Source organism: Gopherus flavomarginatus, chromosome 16 (genome assembly GCF_025201925.1).
Source record: "Gopherus flavomarginatus isolate rGopFla2 chromosome 16, rGopFla2.mat.asm, whole genome shotgun sequence".
NCBI classification, from domain to species: domain Eukaryota; kingdom Metazoa; phylum Chordata; order Testudines; family Testudinidae; genus Gopherus; species Gopherus flavomarginatus.
In genome coordinates this window covers 7281105-7302633 of record NC_066632.1, presented here as the reverse complement: position 1 = coordinate 7302633, position 21529 = coordinate 7281105, and the positions used below count along the sequence as shown (strand labels likewise).

Sequence of the window (21529 nt, the reverse complement as noted above, 5' to 3'; positions counted from 1 at the left end):
CCCTTCTCCCCTTCTCCGGTGCCTCCCGCCTCCCTCTCTGCCCACAGGAATCGCCTCTTTCCAGTGCCTGCCGGCCCTGGGGATCTGGAACCCCCGCGGCCCCGACCTCAGCAACTGCACCAGCCCCTGGGTCAACCAGGTGGCACAGAAGGTACCGCTGCCCCTGCCTTTCCCCCACCTCCCTGTGCCCACCATGCCTACTGTGCCCTCTGTACTCGCCTCTCTGCTTTGGGGGGCACCACTCATACCCTACATGGGAGCTGGGGGGCATCACTCGTACCCTACAGAGTGGAACCCGGGGCATGGATTGTTCCCTACAAAGGGCCTGGGGGGATCATGGTTCCTACCCTATGTGGCAGGATCTGGCAGGTCGCTTGTACCCTGCGGGGGCAGGGCAGGAGGCACTCCTACCCTATGTGGGGAGAACTGGGCCTGGCACCCAGCTCCCCGGGGCTGATCGGGGTCTCTTCCCCCTGTCCCGGCAGATCAAGAGCGGGGAGAATGCAGCCAACATCGCCAGCGAGCTGGCGCGGCACACACGGGGACCCATCTATGCTGGCGACGTCAGCTCCTCCGTCAAGCTGATGGAGCAGCTGCTGGACATCCTGGACGCCCAGCTGCAGGCACTGCGCCCCATAGAGAGGGAGTCGGCTGGCAAGAACTACAACAAGGTGCAGGCGACTGGGAGTCAGGGCTCCTGGGTTCTATCACTGACAGTGACCTTGGGCGAGTCACTGCCGCCATTCTTTGCCTCAGTTTCCCCATCTATAAATGAGGATAATGCTACTTAGGCAACAGGCTGTAGGTGTCCGCATTAGGTTTGCTATAGGGCACCCAGGCTGTGGGTGCTCTGACAGGGCCTGTGTGGTTAAGCCCCTAAGGGGGAGCCCTATGGAACCACTCCACCCCATATGCCAGGGCATCTCTCACATCCCATCACACAGAGAAAGGTCCCTTCAGGGCATCTGCATCCGGTCTATTCCTCCATGCCAAACCCCTGCAGTGTCCCCATGCAGGGCCATTTCTGTATGATGATATCATCATGACTTCTTAATGGTGTCATCATGATGTACAACGACGTGAGAGGTCTTTGTGATGTCATCACGTGGTGCTGTGATGGGAAGGCGCCCACCTGTGATGTCACCACATGGTGCCCTGACGGGAGGGTGCCCCTCTGTAGTGTCCTCACATGCCATCGGGACATGAGGCTTCCTACTGGAGCCTCCTACGTTATGTCACAATGTGATGATGGGTTTTGTGACGCTGCGTCACGTCACGAGATGACAACTTTTCATCCAACGCAATTAAGTGGTGACATTCCTTCACGATCTGCTGTCCCACCGTCGCAGGGGGCTGGCCCGCTGGGTCACAGTATGATGCCCTCTCTTCAGGGGGTTGTTCTTCTCACCAGCCACTGGCTGCCGGCTGGCTTTTGAAAGTCTGGGCCCCCCATTCACTCAAAGGGTCACAGCTGGAATTGGCGACAGCCCTCATTGCACTCAGCTAGTTAACCAGTGGTCATCGGATAGTTATCAGCTAGTTACCCAATGGTTATTGGCTAGTTACCAGCTAGTTATGGAACAATTATCAGCTAGTTATCAGCTAGTTACCCAGTGGTCATCGGCTAGGTATTGAACAATCGTTGGCTAATTATCAGCTAGTTAGCCAGTGGTTATTGGCTAGTTATTGGCTAGTTACTCAGTGGTTGTTAGCTAGTTACCCAGTGGTCATTGCCTCTAGTTATCAGCTAGTTACCCAATGGTCATTGCCTCTAGTTATCAGCTAGTTATCCAATGGTTATCAGTTAATTACCTAATGGTTATCGGCTACTTATTGGCTAGTTACTCAGTGGTTATCAGCTAGTTACCCAATGGTTACTGGCTAGTTATTGGCTAGTTACTCAATCATTAACGGCTAGTTACCCAATGGGTATTGGCTCGTTGTCAGCTAGTTACCCAATGGTTATCAACCAGTATCTGTGATTGACACTGGGGCTAGCAGGGATCTGATGCAGGAAGCACAGATTTGGCTCCAAGGCCCCAAGGTGGGAACGTATCCCGGAGAATCAAAGCCCAGACCCTCGGTGCTGGGATCTGGCCCTGACCGTTCCTTCTTGTCTGTTCCCCCTTTCCACCCCCTGCTCTGCCTTCCGCGTGTCTGGCGCCTTCAGATGCACAAGCGAGAGCGGACCTGTAAAGACTACATCAAGGTGAGTGGGGGACTCCTGGGCTCCCCAACCCTAATCAGCCCCGCAGCTGGCCCCCGCGAAACTGCCACAGATGGGTAGCTAGTTATGGGGCTTCGGCCTGGAGAGTGCGCTGCTCTTACACCGGGTTGCCAGCAACATAACTGCTTTCAGGAGGTTTACTCCAGATTTACACCGGGGACTGAGTGGGGAGTCGCCCCCGATGGAGTTACTCTGGATTTACACCAGGGGATGAGAGAGGAATTGGCCCTAATGAGTTTACTCCGGATTTACACCATGGAGTGAGAGGGGAATTGTGATGGGATCCTGGGGTACAACCTGGAACTGTGGACTGTTGTGCCCCCTTAACTCTCCAGCCTGGGCTGTTGCACACAAAGCTACGCCAGTGACAAGCAGCAAACCCCTCCGGGTGCTCTGATCACTCAGCCATCAGCATGTGGAGCCCCACACCCAGCCAGATTGTGTGAAAGCTCCCTGAGCCACTCATGAATCGTACAGAGAGAGGCACCAGCCAGTCACCCCAGACCCCAGCCTTGCACCCCAGAAATATACCATCTGACACTGCTTAAGGCTCCCACAGACAGTGCAAGCTCATTGGTCAGTTCACCACTCTAGCCAAAGGGTAGTGGATCTGCAACAGCCCTTGTAAACCTGAGCTGAGATTCCCCCAGCACTTCAGCCAAAACCCCACTGACTGAGGTCAAATGTAAACCCAGTTTGTTAACGACAGGGAGCCTGATCGTAGGTGATTAGAAGTAGCAGCCATAGAGCTCAACGTCAGTAGCCGGCATCGAGATCCAAGTTTGTTACCTAAGAAATAAAAACAAATTTTCCCTTTAAACACTAGAGACTGAGCAAGATCGTCAGTCTCCCAACCCCAGCTTGGCAGAGGTGGAGCCCCGGTTCCAGGACTAGCTATTGGCCAAGGGAGACCTGGAGAGACACCCCCTAGCCTTGAGTCAAGGGGGCAGGGGGAGGAGGCTGAGCTGTTGCTCCAGGTGGGGTGGGGGTAGCTCTGGTGCCCTGGGGCATAGGGGCAGGCAGTCTGGGGGTGAGAGAAGGGACTGTGGTTCTAGAGGGGAGCTTGCTCCACCCGAGGGAACCCCAGGGTCTGTCTGAGAATCCCCATTGGCTCCCAGCCCCGGCTCCCCTCTCGGGTTGGGGCCCAGCGTGGGGCTGAGCCGTGTCACCCCGGCCTCTCCAGGCTGTGGTGGAGACTGTGGACAATCTGCTGCGGCCCGAGGCGCTGGAGTCGTGGAAGGACATGAATGCCACGGAGCAGGTGCACACGGCCACCATGCTGCTGGACATCCTGGAGGAGGGCGCCTTCCTGCTGGCCGACAATGTCAAGGAGCCCGCGCGCTTCGTCACCACCCGGCAGAACGTGGGTGAGTGCCCCCCCCCCGATGCCCGGATGCCTGGGTCCTCCAGGGATCAGTGGGAGTAGTGAAGGAGGGGGCAGGAATGCTCATCCTAGCTCAAAAAGGCAGAGACCCCAATAATCCCTTTCTATCCTCATTATCCTGGTCCCCAAGAGGCAGAGGGGAAAGCTGATTCTGGGTCAGGCCTCTCACCTGGACGCCAGGGTCCTCTAGGGTTAGGGAGGTGGAGGGGGATCCACAAGGCCGATCCTGGCCCACAGTGGCAGAGACCCCACTATCCCCAATATCAATAGGCAGGAACCAATAGGCAGGTGGGGAAGATGAGCTTGGGCTTGGCCTTTTGCCCAGATTCCTGGGTCCTCCAGGGACTGGATCGGTGGGTGACCCCGATTCACAGCATGGCAAAGGGGAGTCTGGTGGGTGGCTGGGGCAGCTGGTATTTCTCAGGGCAAACTCCACCCATGTGCAGGACAGATGTGTATGCAATGCATGTGCTGGATGGATGCCTGGATGTGCGGGACAGATGTGTGTGCAATGCATGTGCTGGATGGATGCATGGATGTGCGGGACAGATGTGTGTGCAATGCATGTGCTGGATGGATGCCTGGATGTGCGGGACAGATGTGTGTGCAATGCATGTGCTGGATGGATGCATGGATGTGCGGGACAGATGTGTGTGCAATGCATGCGCAGGATGGACGCATGTGCAGGGTGGATGCATGTGCAATGTGTGTGCAGGACGGAGGCGTGTGCAGAACAGTTGTGTGCACGGGTCAGCTGCATGTGCAGGATGGATGGATGTGTCTGTGTGATGTGTGCTCAGTATGAATGTGTGTACAGGATGGATGCATGTGCAATGTGTGTGCAGGATGGTTGCATGTGCGTCTGATGAGTGTGCAGAACAGCTGCGGGTGCAGAATGGATGCTTGTGCAGGACGGATGTGTGTTCAATGCATGGGCAGGACGGATGTGTATGTGGGGAGGATGTGGATGCAGGATGGAAGCGTGTGTGTGGGATGCATGTGCGGGGTGGATGCATGTGCAGGACAGATGGGTGTGCATGTGATGTGTGTGCAGGACAGATGCATGTGCGTGTGATGCATGTGCAGGATGGCTGAAAGTGCAAGATGGATGCGTGTGCGGGGCAGATGCGGATGCAGGAAGGATGCGTGTGCGTGCAATGCATGTGTAGGGCAGATGCACGTGCATGTGATGCGCGTGCAGGATGGATGCGTGTGTGGGGCAGATCCAGCTGCAGGATGGATGTGTGCGCGTGCGATGCATGTGCAGGGTGGATGCATGCGTACAATGCATGTGTGGGATGGATGCATGTGCGAGGCGGATGCGTGTGCATGGGATGTGTGTGTGGGACGGCTGGGCTGCGTCACTGAGGCAGCATGCTTCCCCCCTCACTGTTCTCCCCCCACAGTGCTGGAGGTGACGGTGCTGAACACGGAGGGGCAAGTGCAGGAGCTGGTCTTCCCGCAGGAGTACGCCAGCGAGAACTCCATCCAGCTCTCGGCCAAAACCATCAAGCAGAACAGCCGCAATGGTGAGTGGGGGACTGGGCATGGGGGGCAACCCCAGGGAGCGGCACTAACCGCCCCCTCTCCTCCCCAGGGGTGGTCAAGGTGGTCTTCATCCTCTACAAGAACCTGGGCTTCTTCCTCTCCACTGAGAACGCCACGGTCAAGCTGAGCGGGGAGGCGGGCGCCCCCAGCCCCGCCCTAGTCGTCAACTCGCAGGTCATCGCTGCCTCCATCAACAAGGAGTCCAGCCGTGTCTTCCTCATGGACCCCGTCATCTTTACCCTCTCTCACCTGGAGGTGAGACACCGCCCAGCCACCAGGGGACGCTGTGCTGCTGGTGTGCTGCCCCCACTGCCCTGGCTGTGCCCTGCCCCCATACACACCTCAGCCTGGCACCAGGGGGTGCTGTGGTGCTGGGATGCTGCCCCCACTGCCCTGGCTGTGCCCCATCCCCAAACACACTTCAGCCTGGCACCAGGGGGCACAGTGCTGTGGGGTGCTGCCCCCACTGCCCTGGCTGTGCTCTGCCTCTATACACATCCCAGCCTGGCACCAGGGGGCACTGTGCTGTGGGGTGCTGCCCCCACTGCCCTGGCTGTGCCCTGCCCCTATACACATCCCAGCCTGGCACCAGGGGGCACTGTGCTGCTGGGGTGCTGCCAATGAAAATCTGGACACACACATTCCAGTGTATCCCTCCGTCCTTCTATGCCCCCACCCCGTACCTGGGTGCCCTGTGATGCTCATGCTCCCGTCACCCCTGTTGTCACTGATGCATTCGCCTCCCCACCCCCGGCTGCTCCCCACAGGCAAAGAACCACTTCAATGCCAACTGCTCCTTCTGGAACTACTCAGAGCGCTCCATGATGGGCTACTGGTCGACGCAGGGCTGCCGCCTGGTGGAGACCAACAAGACGCACACGACCTGCGCCTGCAGCCACCTCACCAACTTCGCCGTGCTCATGGCGCACCGTGAGATCGTAAGGGTCTGGGCTCGGGGGCAGGGCAGGCACTGGGGGCACCTGCTCCCGCAGCCCTCGGCTGGTCTGAGCACAGTGTCCTCCCCAGTGACTGGTCGGTGCGCACTGTCCCCTCCCTCCCCCAGCCGCTCTGTGTATGCTGTCCCCTCCTCTCCCCGAAGAGACTGGGCTGTGCATACTGCCCCCCTCTGGTGGCTAGTCGGAGGATAACAGCTTACTGCTCCTTTAGCTCAAGTTGCAGAACGTCCCAGCTCCAATCCCAGTTGATGGCTCCTGCTGGGGCTTGGGGGGAGGGTGTCTGCAAAGGGGCAAAGAGGAAGGAGGAGGAGGGGATGCATTGCTGGAGCAATGGCAGAGGTGGGGGATGCATCTTTGAACTGTCTAGGTTCGGAGGGGAGGGAGAGAATCCCCAGGGGGATGGGAGGGGTGCCAGGAGTGGGGAGGATCCCTGGTGAAATGGAGGAGGGGTGCCTGGAGGAGAGCACCCCAGGGTGCTGGGGAGAGCTCCAGCTTTGGGCAGGGGCTCCCCGGCAGCACAACAGCCCCGGGGGCGCCTGTCCTAACCCCCTTCTCCTGCCATCCCAGTACCAGGGCCGAATCAACGAGCTGCTGCTGTCAGTGATCACCTGGGTGGGCATCGTCATCTCGCTGGTGTGCCTGGCCATCTGCATCTCCACCTTCTGCTTCCTGCGCGGGCTGCAGACCGACCACAACACCATCCACAAGAACCTCTGCATCAGCCTCTTCCTTGCTGAGCTCCTCTTCCTCATCGGCATCGACAAGACGCAGTATGAGGTGGGGCCCAGCAGGGGGCGCCCTGCCGCAGCCCTCACAGCTGACCCCAGGGCCCCAGCGTGGCTCTAGGAGGCGCTGTGCTGCAGGAATGGCCGGCAGGGCATTCATTCCGCCTCCCCTAAAATTTCCCTGCAGTTTCATTCTGGTGTCCCTTCTTTCATTACTGTGTTGCTGTAAGGCTCTTAAACAGGCCCCGTACTCCACCCCAGAGGCAGCTGCATCTCAGCACCGGGCGAGGGATCCCTGTATAAACAGTCCCCATGTGCCACACCCCAGAAGCAGCTGCATCTCTGCACTGGGCGAGGGATCCCTGTATAAATAACCCCCACATGCCACACCCCAGAAGCAGCTGCATTTCTGCACTGGGCGATGGATCCCTGTGTGTATCGCTAACCCCCTTGTCCCTCTTTCCCCTCCCCAGATCGCCTGCCCCATCTTTGCGGGGCTGCTGCATTACTTTTTCCTGGCAGCCTTCTCCTGGATGTGCCTGGAGGGCGTGCACCTCTACCTCATGCTAGTGGAGGTCTTCGAGAGCGAGTACTCCCGCAAGAAGTACTACTACCTGGGTGGCTACTGCTTCCCAGCCCTCGTGGTGGGCATCGCCGCCGCCATCGACTACCGCAGCTACGGCACCGACAAGTCGTGAGTGCAGGGGCGGGTCTAAGACACTGATGGGGCAGGAGTGCTGGGGGCGGGGCTAAGACACTAATGGGGCAGGAGTGCTGGGGGTGGGTCTAAGGCACTGATGGGGTGGGAATGCCAGGAGCGGGGCTAAGGCACTGATGGGGTGTGAATACCGGGGACGGGGCTAAGGCACTGATGGGGCGGGAGTGCCGGAGGCGGGGCTAACGCACTGATGGGGTGTGAGTGATGGGTTGGGGCGAGACTAAGGCAGCAATGGGGCATGAGTGGTGGAGGGTGGGGCTATGGCACAGAAAAGGCATGAGTGCTAGTGGGCGGGGCATGAGTGCCCAGATGGGTGGGGCTATGACACCAACGGGTGTGAGTCCTAGCAGCAGGCTGGATAAAAATTAACATAAAAAAATTTAAAATCTCATTTTTAATTCCATTTCTCTATAAAAACAAAGCTATTCAAAATTAAATTTGAAACTGACAAACTGATGTTAAGGCCTAAACTTATTCTGATCTATTACAGTAATTGCAATCAAATTACAAAAACAATAGGCAGCAGTAAACATTTGCTGCCAAACTTTAAAGAAAATCAAAACTCCTGAAGTGGTGGAAGTCACTGGCTCAGCACCTGGAACTGGAGTTTGTTGAAGAACTAAACCAGCTCTTGACAGCAGTAGCCTTATCTGTGTCCTTCTTTGCATTTTATACAAGGAGTTCAGCTCAGTTCATTCAAAGTTGAAAACCCAACTGGGAGCTGAAAATATGAGAGTTTGTTTTCCTTTTGCAATCTGTGAATAAAACCAAGTGTGAGAGGATGAGATCTACTAGTTCTAAAATCTCAGCGCACAGGGTGACCAGCAACAATCACTTTGATTCACTAACTGCGGATAATGCTCCCTTCATTTCATAGATCGGTTTGGTTTAAATGCAAACCAGGGTTTGAGAAATTCGCTTTTTTCCCAGCATGTTTAAGGGAGTTTAACTAAGTCGTGAAACGCATTTTAAAAATTGTGCCTTTTTAATTGAATTCCAATTTCTAGCCCAAGGCAGCTTGACACAAATCCCAAATAAAAAATGACTCTGGTGAATAAGAAATGCATCATTCACCATTTTCTAACATCATACAAAAATGTAAAAAGCAAGAGTCTAAAGAGACGCATGTGAAGCTATAGACTTGCTTCAATAAATTCAGCTAGATCGAGCGAATCGTCCTGCTTAGCAAGCCCAATGGAGTGTAACAGATACATTTAAATGCAAATCAACATGTTTTAAGGGTTGCCATCCAATGAGTCTTCACCATCCTTTAGGAAAATACCAAAAAAGTACAAACTCATATGCCCTGGTCAGGGTCAGGGCACTGGCATTGATGTGGCATGGGTGCTGAGGCTTATGGGGGAAATCCAGAGTGGTTCTTGTGCCCCATAGCTTCTCTGCAGTGCCCAGCCTCCTGGGACAGCCCCAGAAGGGGTGAGGGAGATTTGGGTGTCCTCCCCCATGCAGCCACCAAGTCAGCTTGCCTGTAGCTAACACTCCCTCCCCCACTTCCCACAGCTGCTGGCTCCGAGTGGACAATTACTTCATCTGGAGCTTCATTGGCCCCGTCTCCTTCATTATTGTGGTGAGTCCAGAGGTGCTGTAGGGGGAGTGCAGAGACGTCCCAACTCCCGCAGTGAGACAGGCTGCTTCCCCCAGCCTCAGGCAACCCCCCAGGAAGGGATCAGCATCATTATCCCCACCGCCAAGACGGGGATAGAACCCAGGAGTCCTGGCTCCCAGCCTTACTTGCTGTAACTACTAGACCTCATTCCCCTCCCAGAGCTAGGGCTAGAACCCAGGAGTCCCAGCCCCGAACCCGTCCCACCAGCTCCAGCCACTGGCCCCTCACACAGCAGGGGGCGCTCTCCCCTAAGTCTAACTCCAACACCCCAGCTCAGAGCTCTCAGGCTCATTGGCTTGGCTCTGATCTGTCCCTGGGTAAAGCCCCTCCCAGAACCCACTAACTCGCACTGGGGAATAAGTGGCCAGTGGAGCCATATGCTGGCTCACAGAAATGGGCCTCGGACAAATAGCAAAAGAAACCCTCCTACAGCCCTTCTCAGAGTAGGGCAGAGGGGTCACGGTACGGGGAGAGGGGTGGAGACACAGCCCCTCCCAGAGGGGCCAAAGGGGTCACGGGGGCAGGGGCAAAGACACAGCCCCTCCCAATGTGGGGCAGCTGGGGGAGCGATTGCACGAGTGGTGGGGGGAGAGGAGGCCTCGCAGCCAGCAGGGGCAGGGGTCGGAGAGGCAGGGGGTGGGTCTGTTGCAGAACTGGGGTCTCACAGCTCCCCCGCCCCCAGGTCAACCTGCTCTTCCTCATGATCACGCTGCACAAGATGAGCCACAGCACGGCCGTGCTCAAGCCCGACTCCAGCCGCCTAGACAACATCAAGTGAGTGAGGCCGAGTCGGCAGGTGCTGGGGTCCCCCCACTGACGCCCCCGCCTCCGGGAGGAGCTGGGGACACACTGCACTGGACACAGCCCCAGCTGGACAGGGCACGGGTGACCCCCGAAGTGGCTGCATCTCAGCGCCAGGCGAGGGGTCCCTGTATAAACAGCTGCCATGCCCCACCCCAGAGGTGGCTGCACCTCAGCACCAGGCGAAGTGTGTGGAGGATGCCATGGGTAAATCTCTGTGTCTCTCCCCTGCAGGTCCTGGGCGCTGGGCGCCATTGCTCTCCTCTTCCTCTTGGGACTCACCTGGGCCTTTGGCCTCCTCTTCATCAACAAGGAGTCCATCATCATGGCCTATCTCTTCACCACCTTCAACGCCTTCCAGGGCATGTTCATCTTCGTCTTCCACTGTGCCCTGCAGAAGAAGGTCAGGCACTGCCCTCAGCCAGGAAAGGGGCAACGGCAGAGCAGGGGGGAGCCCAGGGCTGGGGTAGCAGGGGCTGCAGGTCGGGAGTGAGGGGCAACAACAGAACTAGGGGGGGGATCCCAGGGCTGGGCTAGCAGAGGGTCTCCCAGCCCAGTGCACTAACCCTGGTCATCCCCCACCCTCGCCTCCACAGGTCCACAGGGAGTTCAGTAAATGTCTGCGTCACACGTCCTGCTGCCTGCGCAGCTCCCCAGGTGCCACACTCGGCTCCCTCAAGACTTCAGCCATTCGGAGCAACAACCGCTACTACACAGGCACGCAGGTATGGGGGGCAGAGCCCTGCCTGGGCTGGGGGGGGGGTGAACGGAGCCCTCTCTGGGCTGGGGATGGGATCAGAGTGTGAGGACAAATGGGGACAGACATGCAGAGCCCCGTCCTAGGGCTGGGGACAGATGGACAGAACCTTACCTAGTGCAGGGGGTGTGATGGGGGGCAGGGGACAAAGCCCTCCCCCAGGGCTGCAGATGGACAGACAGAGTCCTCCCTAGAGATAGGGGCGGGGTGTGGGGGAGGTGCCAGACTCTCTCTCAGGCAGGGCTGGGGTCTCTGAGGGTGGGACAGGCAGCCAGGGGTGTCAGTGTCTGAGCTCCCCCACCAACAAACACTCCCCGTGTCTCTCACAGAGTCGGATCCGGAGAATGTGGAACGACACCGTCCGGAAACAGACAGAGTCAAGCTTCATGGCGGGGGATATCAACAGCACCCCCACCCTAAACCGAGGTGAGATCCCACCCACCCAACACCCCCTGCTCAGAACCCCCACCCTGAACCAAGGTGAGACCCCCCACCCAGCACCCCCACTCTGAATCGAGGTAAGACCCTCCCACCCAGCACCCCCACCATGAACCCAGGTGAGACCCCCCCACCCAGCACCCTTTTCCCAGCACCCCCCTGGGAACCCAGGTGAGACCCCCCCACCCAGCACCCCCACTCTGAACCGAGGTGAGACCCTGCCACCCAGCACCCCCACTGTGAACCCAGGTGAGACCTCCCCTCCCAACACCCCCTGCCCAGCACCCCCACCCTGAACCCAGGTGAGACCCCCCCAAGGTCCCCCACCCTGCTTTCTGCAGCCCCTGGACTCTCTTCCTCGGTAGCATCAGATCCCTGCACTGCCCCAGCCAGCCCTGCTCAGGGTGGTGTGCTGGATTGGCTGTTTGCCCGGCAGGGGGATACGTTCCCCATTACCCCTTAGGCTTGGGGGGCCATGGGAGGCCCCGCAGGGGAGCTGACACCTGCCTCTGCTGCCGCTGCAGGGACCATGGGGAACCACCTGCTGACCAACCCGGTGCTGCAGACCCGGGGAGGCACCAGCCCCTACAACACCCTCATCGCCGAGTCCGTGGGCTTCAACCCCTCCTCGCCCCCGGTCTTCAACTCCCCAGGTAAGATCCTCCAGCCCCCCCATCCTCCTCCAGGTGCGAGGACACATCCCGCCGCCCCCCAAAGTCCCCCAGTCTAGGGACATCCCTGGAGGGGACACACTCACTGGGATCCCACTTTCCTTCCTGCCCGGTATTTGGGGGGAGCCCTGCAGGGGTGTGGTGTGCTCCCCTTAAATCTTCTCCCAAGAAGGGAGTTCTTGAGTCTTGTACATTTCTCAGCAGGGGGCGCTGTGGGAGTGGGATGGGAGCACTGGCTGTGGGGTGGGTTCCTGGTTACTCCAGCTCTGTCATCTCCCAGCAGGAGGTGCCGTATGGAAGCACAAAGAGGTCCATGGATGGGGGGGGTCAGTGTTTGCTTTGGGGGTGCTGCCCCCTGCCTGCCCTATAACCTTCTTTCTCTTATCTCCCCCTCTCCACTCACTGCTGCCACCTGCAGGGAGCTTCCGAGAGTCCAGTACGTCCCTCCTTTCCAGTTCCATTTCGCAGTAATGTTTCCTTCATTGCTAGTTTGACTGGCAGGCTGGGGGTGGGGCAGAGCCAGGACACGACGGTCCAGGCAGCCAGGAGCTGGCGTGGAGCCTGGCCTCTCCAGCAGGGGACGCTATGGGGAGCAGGGCGGAAATGCTGGCTGTGGCGGGGGTCTCCCACCTACTCTAGTCCTGGCCTCTCCCAGCAGGGGGCGCTGTGGGCAATTCTATAATGGGGTTCAACTTTTGCATTCACTGCCTTGGACAAAAGAGGGAGACTCTGAACAACTGTCACTGGGACCGTGTCTTAGTGGCCTATGGGAACGCGTCTATATTGCCCTCCTGCTGGGCTCGATTGTTCCTGTGGTCCCTATAGTCCCATATCGCCCTCCTGCTGAGGCGTATCGGACCCCTAGTCCCTATACGCCTGTACTGCCCACCTGCTGAACCAGATCAGCCCCATGGTCCCTGTAGTCTCATATAACCCTCCTGATGGACCATTTTGGTCAGTACAGTCCAGTATCTGACCAGCAGTCAATACTTGGTGTTTCAGAGCAAGGCAACCTTGTCCCCTGTGATGTGCCTGAGCAGCAGAGGATGGGGGGCTCCCCAGCTCAGGCGGTGGATCCCTCAGATCTCAGCACTAGAGGTCCCAATGTTTTGAAGCTGGAGATGGGGGGAAAGGGGCCCACTATCTCAGACCCTCACAGACTTGGTTGCAGGTTGGGGGGTGGCAGGTATGTGTGTTGGGGGAGGCGCACAGGACTGGATTGGGGAATGAGCCCCCCACCCAGCAGGGGAGTGGGGCTCTGTTATGTCTGACCACCTTGTGCCTCACCCCTAGATCTGGGGGGCTGAGTTCTCAGCTCCCATCAGAAAGCCCAGCCCAAAGCAGCACCTGGCTCTGTCTGAAGATGGGGGCTTGTGTGGTTGGGGGGGAACAGCCGTGGCCCATTTCCACCCAAGGCTGGGTCTGACCTGGCACCGAGAGCTGATGAGTCTTGGATCAGACACCACATGGAAGCTCTGGGACAATCACACCCGCATGGTGGTGATGGGAGGTGGGGGTACGACCTCCGACCCTGCCACCCAGCCTTCGCTGAGCTCCCTGCTCACGCCTACCACCTGTCCTTTTCCAAAAATTCCCAGGAGCACCCCCCCATGCCTCCATCCCGCCCCTCACTAACTCCCCCCCCTCTCTCTCTCCTCTGCCCCGCCCTCGGCAGAGCACCCCCTGAACAACAGCCGGGACGCCTGCGGCATGGACACCCTACCCCTCAACGGCAACTTCAACAACAGCTACTCCCTCCGCAGTGCTGACTTCCCGGCCGAGGGCGCCAAGATGGCCGACTGCCGGCGCAACCTCAGCGACGCCGCCGCCTTCGAGAAGATGATCATCTCGGAGCTGGTGCACAACAACCTACGCGGGGGCACCGGTGGCACAGCCAAGGGGGCGCCCCCTACAGGAGGGGCCGGCCTGGCCGAGCCCAGCAACCCCTCTGGCCCGCCCGCCCTCCCCAGCGGCGGCGGGCCTGGCGAGGAGGAGGAGGCAGCGGCGCCCGAGGGCCCGGCCCTGAGCCACGAGGAGAACCTGGAGATCGAACTCATGTACAAGGCCCTGGAGGAGCCGCTGCTGCTGCAACGGGCTCAGTCGATCCTCTACCAGAGCGATCTGGAGGAGTCTGAGAGCTGCACGGCCGACCTGACCGAGGGCGGAGACGGCCAGGCCCCCTCTCCCAACAGGGACTCCTTGTACACCAGTATGACCAACCTGAGAGACTCCCCTTACCCGGACAGCAGCCCCGAGGCGGTGGGGGAAATCCTCCCCCACACCCAAGCCATCAACGAAATCTACTACACCAACCGGCCTGCCCTGGTGCCCCGCAGTCAACTCCAAGCCTACTACCAGGTCCGGAGACCGAGCACTGATGGCTACTTGGTTCAAGCCGGCTTAGAGGGCCCAGTGCCGGAGGGAGACGGTCAAATGCAGCTGGTGACCAGTCTCTGAAAGCCAGGAGTGGACTGAGGAGCCATCCCAAGCCGCTGACTCTCCCCCACCTCATCCCACCTTTGCCAAAAGGAGCCGCTCCCCCCAGGCCGTGGCCTGGCCTTTTTAATTTTTGCCCTGGGATGCTAAGAGAGAGAAGGGTGGGGCGCTGCAGAAGGACACAGGCCAGGGGAAGGAGGAGAGGTGGTGTGAATCTCCTCTGGGAAGGGGGGCCATCTTGTCTAGCTTCCTCCTGCCCACCTGGTGGAGACGGGAGGGTGGAAATCGGGGGGGGGGGGGCAGTGCAACTTCTGTTTTTGAAGGGAAGGAAAGGAAGGGGGAGGGGCGGGAAGGAAGGAATGCAAAAGGCACCGGGCCGGACACAGGATCTCAATGTTTTGTTTTTTAAGGTCGTCCCTCTTCCGTTTCTTTACATGGGTTTTGTGGGGAGAGAAGATCAAAAAGAAGTGGAGCAGGGAAACCAATTTTCTTTTTAAGGCGTGTTAAGAAACAGATCAGAACCATGGGGGAGGGGCCAGCTGGGCCTGTATCAGAGTCCCAGAAAAATCCCCACACACACACTGGCACCCATGTATAGGCCATCCCTGCTCCCTCACGTATGCACCTTGGCGATGTCAAAGAGGGATCCGATTGGTCCGGAGATGGGATCCGATTGGTCCGGAGAGAGAGGGGCAGATGGAGCATCCTCCTATGGCCTCCACTGTCTTCTAGACGAACTTTGCCAAAAACCATAATCTGTATAGATATATAGAGAGTTATAAAGAGAGAGCTATATCGAGAGAGAGAGAGAGAGAGAGAGAGAGAGAGAGAGAGATGGGGGTAGGAATTGTTTGGGGTCTGGATAGAAATTATGTTGAATCTGGTGCTGACCTTCCAGTATTTGTCAGCTGGGGGGAACTGAGGCACGGTGGGGAAGGGACTCTTAAACTCACTCATTGACAGGGTTTTGAGTTCGGTTCTTTTTTAATGCCAAGCCATCAGCAAAATCCGCAGGAGACCGGTGGAGGGGTGCATTTTTTTTCTTTCAAAAGCATCCTGGGCACCAGGAAGGGCTGATGCACAACCTTGTTTCCAGCGGAGGAGGAGATGGTGCTGAGGTGGCCATCTTTGATTTGGATTTTTGTTTTCCTTTACTGTGTGGCGCGCACACACACACACACACACACACACACACACACACACACACACACACACACACACACACACACACACACACACACACACACACACACACACACACACACACACACCCCCCCTCTGCTCCGGGAGCTGGCAGAGGAAACTGGGAGCCGACGGGTTCTTCCTGGGCCGTCAGTGTAATTGTTCAATACGCATTCCCCACTCTCACCCGCCGCTGCCCTGCTGCCGCCACTTTGGTCACGACACGCACGTCATTTTCCTACGGCTCCATGGGAAGCTTGGAAACTCCTGCAGCTCTCACCCCTTCTGCGTTTTCCAGCTCTGCTTTTATTTCCTCCTCTGAAGACATGCAGAAGTCCGGTGCCTTGTGGGAGCTGCTTTCTGAACCTGGTTGGATCAAGATGAGGGTGGGGAGGATTTTGGGGGGGGGGGCATTTTGACAATTGAACCATTTGCCCCTCCAAATCAGTCGGATCATCTTCAAGCAAAAGAACAACAGAAACCCAAATGGCACTTTTTTTTTCTTTTCTTTCAAAGGACAAAACAACAAAAAACAAAAATTTCTCCCTTTTCAAGCACAACTCTGAATTCTCTCGCCCTCTTCTTCTTGAGAGAGACCATGGGAGCCAATATCACATGAATACGTCATTTCGTCGGGGCCGGGGGGGGCTTAGGGTGGGGTGGAGGGTTAATTCGGGGGAGGCGGGTGGGGATACAGATTGAAATGCTGTAAATATGAAATTTCAGACAAACAACAAAAAGGGGAATTGAGGAATCCCTTGAAAAATGAAACAGGGATTTAAAAAAAAAATACAACCAATCAACCACAGTCCCAGGGAACAGTTTGTGTCCTGGAATTAAAATATATATCTATAAATATATAGATATATACTGAGCTCTGCTCCAGCCCTATTGACTGTTCGGGGGGGGGGCAGGTGAAGGGAACAAGGAGACCCCCTCCCCTTTTGACGAAGATAGGGGAAGGGATTGCAAAGACTAAGAGCAGATTTTTACAATCAAAACAAAAAAAAGAAAAAAAGAACTGTTTTTGGCACAATTTTTATGTAATATATACATATAATACGTCATTTCTGTGACTTTCTCAACATTCCCTTTTCCTGCTGGATAAGGTCCTTTTTTCATACATCTTGACATGGATCGGTCATTTTCTCACTCACTGCCACTGTGGAATTGTGGGTAAAAAAAAAAATTACTGTAAGACCCAAAGATGCTGTAACTGTAGGTTAGGGAAATTGTTTGGGGTTTATTTTGCTTTTTTTCTGGCCGGGGCTGTTGGTGTCGGGAGTTTTTAAGTCTATGGTTATTTATTTGCATCCCTCTGGGCTGGAAGGCATTTGACGAGGTCGAGTTGAAGGGCCAGGTGGGCGCGTGGTTCAGATTCATGGAGTGTGGAAGGGTTTCGCATTCTGGTTCCTTTTCTCCTAGCCTGTGGAACTACTGGAGAGTGTATGAGAGATCATGGGGGGCGGTTAGGATGGTCCTGGGCTTCAGTGGCTTGGATGTAGTGACTTAAACGTTGGATAGAAAAGTGGAGACATAAGGGGCAGGATCCCTAGCTGGTATGAATGGATGTTGCTCCATTGGCATCCACGTAGCTATGCTTATTGACACCCCACTGGAGATGGGGCCCAAGGAGCTTGGGAAACTCAAGCTCCCACTCCCAGTGGCCAGCAAACGCCCTGGGTGAACAGTAGGGTGTAGGTGACAAGTGGGTGATATTTATGGTGTTGCCCTGGCCAGTGGTCTCTGGCCAGACACAAGACCAGCAAAGGGCTGGATAGGCCCTGAAAAGCTTTTTCCAGCTCTAGGCCTTGGTGGGAGTAGACGAACCACCCACTAATGTCATTCCCCTGCCCCCATGAAGAGCAACCAGCCCTCAACCACCAGGGCCATCACTGAGAGCTGAGTGCCCGTGAAACCCACAGGCAGGATGGCTGGCAGGCTCCCTGCCCAAGCCAAGTGGCCAATAGGACAGCTGAGGCATGCAGGGAAACTGGCCTGCAAAGCCTCCTGGGATACTGAGGGCTGCTTCAGTGGCTCCGTTGGGGCTGTATGCCAGGCCGCAGACCCCCCCCCAAGTTCACCCCGAACACCGCGGCTTGCGCCAGAGTCAATGCAGCATCCAGGTCTGTTACTCTAGGACAGTGTTTCCCAAACTTGGGATGCCACTTGTGTAGGGAAAGCCCCTAGCAGGCCGGGCCGGTTTGTTTACCTGCCATGTCCGCAGGTTCAGCCGATGGCAGCTCCCACTGGCCGCGGTTCGCTGCTCCAGGCCAGTGGGAGCTGCTGGGAAGCAGTGCGGGCCAAGGGACGTGCTGGCCGCCGCTTCCAGCAGTGGCCATTGGCCTGGAGCAGTGAACCGCGGCCAGTAGGAGCTGCGATCCGCCAGAGCTGCGGACGCGGCAGGTAAACAAACCAGCCTGGCCCACCAGGGGCTTTACCTACACAAGCGGCGTCCCAAGTTTGGGAAACACTGCTCTAGGATATTTGAGTGTTTTATTCAACAACCGATGACTTACCCCCTCATTCCCCCCTCAGCCTCCTCCTTTTGTCCAGTGCCCAGCCAGGGTCCTGGGTTCAGCAGAGCCTGAGCCAAGAAAGTGGAATGGGGGTGTCAGCTGCACAATCCCTTCTGCACCTCTGGGATAACACAGCACAGCTTCTGCCCATCCTGGCCTTGGCATGAGAACAGCTCCAGCTCCCATTGCACTGAGGGGAGCCATTCCCAGCCACCCCCCGATGGGAACTGACCATCAGTCCCCTGATGGGAGCTGGGCTGGGGTCTGGTCTCCAACCCTCATCTCCCATTCTGCTTCAGGAGCCTGCATTTCACCCTCCCCATCACAAGTGCAATGAGTTCGTTAGCTGAGCTGGGCTCAGCCCTGCTGGACGGAGGGTTTTCAGGATGCAAGGGGACGTTTAAGCAGCAGGTTTTTTCTCTTGCTGGGTGTTGCATTTGGAGGCTATTTGAAAGCTGAGTGTGGGGGCGATTGGAGCCGCGTTTCTTTTGCGCCAATGAAATCTTTGCACGGCGATTGGGGGTCGGAACGGCTGCCTCGCGACACCTCCCAGGGAGCAGCCGTCCAACCAGGGCTCGCATCCGTGTTACTGGATTTGGTTGCGTGGGCTGTTGCTCTCCTGGGCTTAGCGCCCAGATCCATTTGGAGGGAGAGGTCAATTCTGTACCTCCTGTTCTGGGGGGTTGGAAATTCCTCTGCTCACAACCCGGCAAACCAACCAGCCTTATGCCCTCCTGTATCGCCCGCGGCTGGTGCCACCTGGACGTTTTTGCATCTGAGGTGCAGCCCTTCGGCAGGCCTAGCCCCACCCCCGCCCCAAAACCAAAGACATACCCAGCAGAGCGAGGGGCTGGCTGCCTCCGGCTAGCGCTGGTGGGAGCCAACGGTGCGCGGGGAGGCTGTCTCCCGGGTTGGCAGGTTATCACGAGGGTGGGTAGAGCCTGGCACGGCCCAAACGAGCCCCCCACAGCCCATATGGGCTGGGTCCCATTGGCCTGAGCCCCATGAGCTGTAGCTGGATTAGCGCGTAATCTCGCGTCTTCATCGCCTTGCACTTAGTGCAGCCTTTACCCCCAGTACCCACTGTGAGCATGTGGGAGTGGCATGTGCCCACTGGCACTCGTAGCCACGCCCTGCGCCATGCGTGGCAGCAGCGCTCTGTCCCACCCCAGCAGAGCGAGCGGAAAGCTATTGGTGGGTTTCCTTCGCGAGGCAGGAGCCCAGATAGTGCAGTGATGGCTCCTAACGTGCTCTGGCCAAAGAGACCCCAGGGCCAAAGTCACTGTGCTGGGGGTTCCCGGGGCTGGGGTATCGCAGGGGGGTGCAGTCTTGTCTTGGGGGGGCAGTTCCTGTGGTATTGCAGGGGGGTGCAGTTGTGTCGGGGAGGGGTGGTTGTGTCTTGGGGGGTTACTGGGGTGCAACAGGAGGGTGCAGTTGTGTCTTGGGGGGGTGGTTACTGTGGTATCAGAGGGGGGTGCAGTTGTGTCTCAGCAGGGCAGGTTCCTGAGGTACAACAGGGGGTGCAGTCATGTCTCAGGAGGGCAGTTCCTGGGGTATTTCACGGGGGTGCAGTCGTGTATTAGGGGAGCGGTTCCTAGGGTATCGCAGGGGGGGCACAGTTGTGTCTCGGGGGGTTACTGGGGTGCAACGGGGGGTGCAGTTGTGTTTTCTACCAGAGTGGCTCTAACGTGGCTTCCTATCCAGGTCCTTGAGCTGATCTGGCACGGGTGCCCCCCCCCCCATTTCTTTACATTTTGCTGATGCCTGTGGGACCCTTGTCAATTGGCTGCTCTTGGGGGTTGGCCCCAGCTCCTCATCTCTGGGTGGGAACTTAGCAGGGACCCTCCTGTCAATGCATCTCCCCAGCTCAGTGCATTTGACCGCGTCACCCCCTGGTGGCTGGCAGCGGTTCTAACAACCTCCTGCTGACCCTCAGCAGCATGTATCTGTTCCTGGGATTTGTGGGGGGCACGCTCTGGGATGAAGGGCTCTGGGTCTAATCCCAGTGGTGACAGCAGCGTGGTCTGGGCTTGGACCCACTAGCCCCCCCACTTCGCTGACTGACGAGCCAGCTCTGATCTGAGGGAGGGCAACCGGGTGTCTGTCAGTGGGGAAGTCAGGGGGACCCTGCCTGTGCTCCGATGTATAGAATGTTGCTCACTCTTTTTCTACGTGGCTCTTTTCATTTATCTGGGGGGGGGGGATCAGCCGTCCTGAGAGTGGGATCGGGGTGGGGGTACAGTGTATCAGGGGGGTTGATTTGTGGGGGTGACCTCCCTTTAAACCCCTCCCGCCCATCTCCCCCATTGGCCCCCATGCCCACCAGCCTCTTATTTCATGGGTGGTAGGTCCTGGTAGGACACTCACCATCAGAGCAATCTCTCGCCCCAGTTCGGGGGGCTCCTCCTCTCTTGCTGGTAAACTGGCCTTCAGCCATGGAGAGCCCTGCTCTCCCAGCTCAGCCTGCCCCCCATCTCTTTGGGACCAGTGTTACGCTGAGGGCCTGGGCAAACTCCCAGCTCCAGAGCCTTTAAAGTTGGAGAAGGGGCCCTTCCCTCATCCCCCAACCCATCCTGGCTGTTCCCCTCTGACCCATGCCCTAAACCCATTCCCAGGCCCCAGCTGCAATTGAAGCCAGAGAGCCACAAAATCCTGCCCCCCGGGCCATCCATGATCCCCACGCCAGTCAGTCCAGCCCCCTCAAACGCCTTTATGTATTGGGAAGGCGGAGCTTCAAGCTCTCCAATCAGCTTCCAACTCCAGCTCCGCCCACCAATGAGAAGCCTGTGCCTCCCCCTGCCCATGAGAGATCTCCTCTGTGATTGGCTAGCTGTTAGCCAATGGCTAGGAAGATGTGCTTATTTGGTGACTCCATTTCCTATGGGGTCATGGGCCAAGTTGGGATGGAGCAGCTGCAGCCCCACAGAGTCCACAGCCCCATGAGGGGGATTAGAACCCATGACTTGCTGAGCCTAAATCCACCTGTGCAAATTCTGGACCCAGCCAGTAGGGGGCGGTGATGCAGACACCATCGCATTGCAGCAGGGAATGGGGTAGATGCTGCTGCCCCTCTCCTGCCCACTGCCCATGACAAGGTGTCTCTGAGCCCTTCCCTCACCAGGAGATGGCACAAGGTGGGGAACCCCATAGCCACACCACATGGCCAGCCACCCATGAGGACCCTCCTGGGGCCTTTCAGGCACCCAACCCTCCTCCCCTCCTTGAGCTGAGGATGCAGTTCTCCCAGCTGGGAGCTAGTAGAAGGTTGTTGTCCTCATTAGCGGGTTCTTTCTCTGCCAGACCCTATGGGTTTAGCTCCCCCCTTTTCCCATCACACTCCTTGTTGGCCCAATGCCACCACGTGTTACCAGGGCTGCCCAGTGGGTGCCTGCAGAATAGCGCCGCCCTCATGCTTGATGGGTCTTGGGATGGGGCTTCCATGGCAGCCAGGGCTGGGAAGGAACCTGTCCAGATTTTCTAGTACCTTCAGCACCACCTGGTGGTGACTAGAGAAACTCAAATACCAAATAACAAGAGCATCAG

The 21529-nt window shown here is 57.5% G+C and overlaps 1 protein-coding gene across 4 annotated transcripts in view; it reads left to right on the top strand.

Moving 5' to 3' along the window:
- The window catches only part of ADGRL1 (adhesion G protein-coupled receptor L1), a 98083-nt gene extending 82833 nt beyond the window's left edge, over window positions 1-15250 (top strand). For 2 of the 4 annotated variants that reach the window (XM_050925168.1, XM_050925169.1), the window contains exons 7-23: window positions 48-151; window positions 486-671; window positions 2171-2209; window positions 3411-3594; window positions 5018-5140; window positions 5209-5414; window positions 5927-6097; window positions 6683-6892; window positions 7314-7534; window positions 9077-9143; window positions 9865-9956; window positions 10218-10386; window positions 10580-10708; window positions 11070-11166; window positions 11703-11831; window positions 12268-12285; window positions 13525-15250. In XM_050925168.1, coding sequence (XP_050781125.1) covers window positions 48-151; window positions 486-671; window positions 2171-2209; window positions 3411-3594; window positions 5018-5140; window positions 5209-5414; window positions 5927-6097; window positions 6683-6892; window positions 7314-7534; window positions 9077-9143; window positions 9865-9956; window positions 10218-10386; window positions 10580-10708; window positions 11070-11166; window positions 11703-11831; window positions 12268-12285; window positions 13525-14306 — 2927 coding nt within the window. In that variant the 3' untranslated portion in view covers window positions 14307-15250. Of the gene's footprint in view, window positions 1-47; window positions 152-485; window positions 672-2170; window positions 2210-3410; window positions 3595-5017; window positions 5141-5208; window positions 5415-5926; window positions 6098-6682; window positions 6893-7313; window positions 7535-9076; window positions 9144-9864; window positions 9957-10217; window positions 10387-10579; window positions 10709-11069; window positions 11167-11702; window positions 11832-12267; window positions 12317-13524 lie in introns of all 4 variants that reach the window. The other 2 variants (XM_050925172.1, XM_050925171.1) reach the window with 2 other exon arrangements.
- The last annotated feature ends 6279 nt before the right edge of the window (window positions 15251-21529 follow it).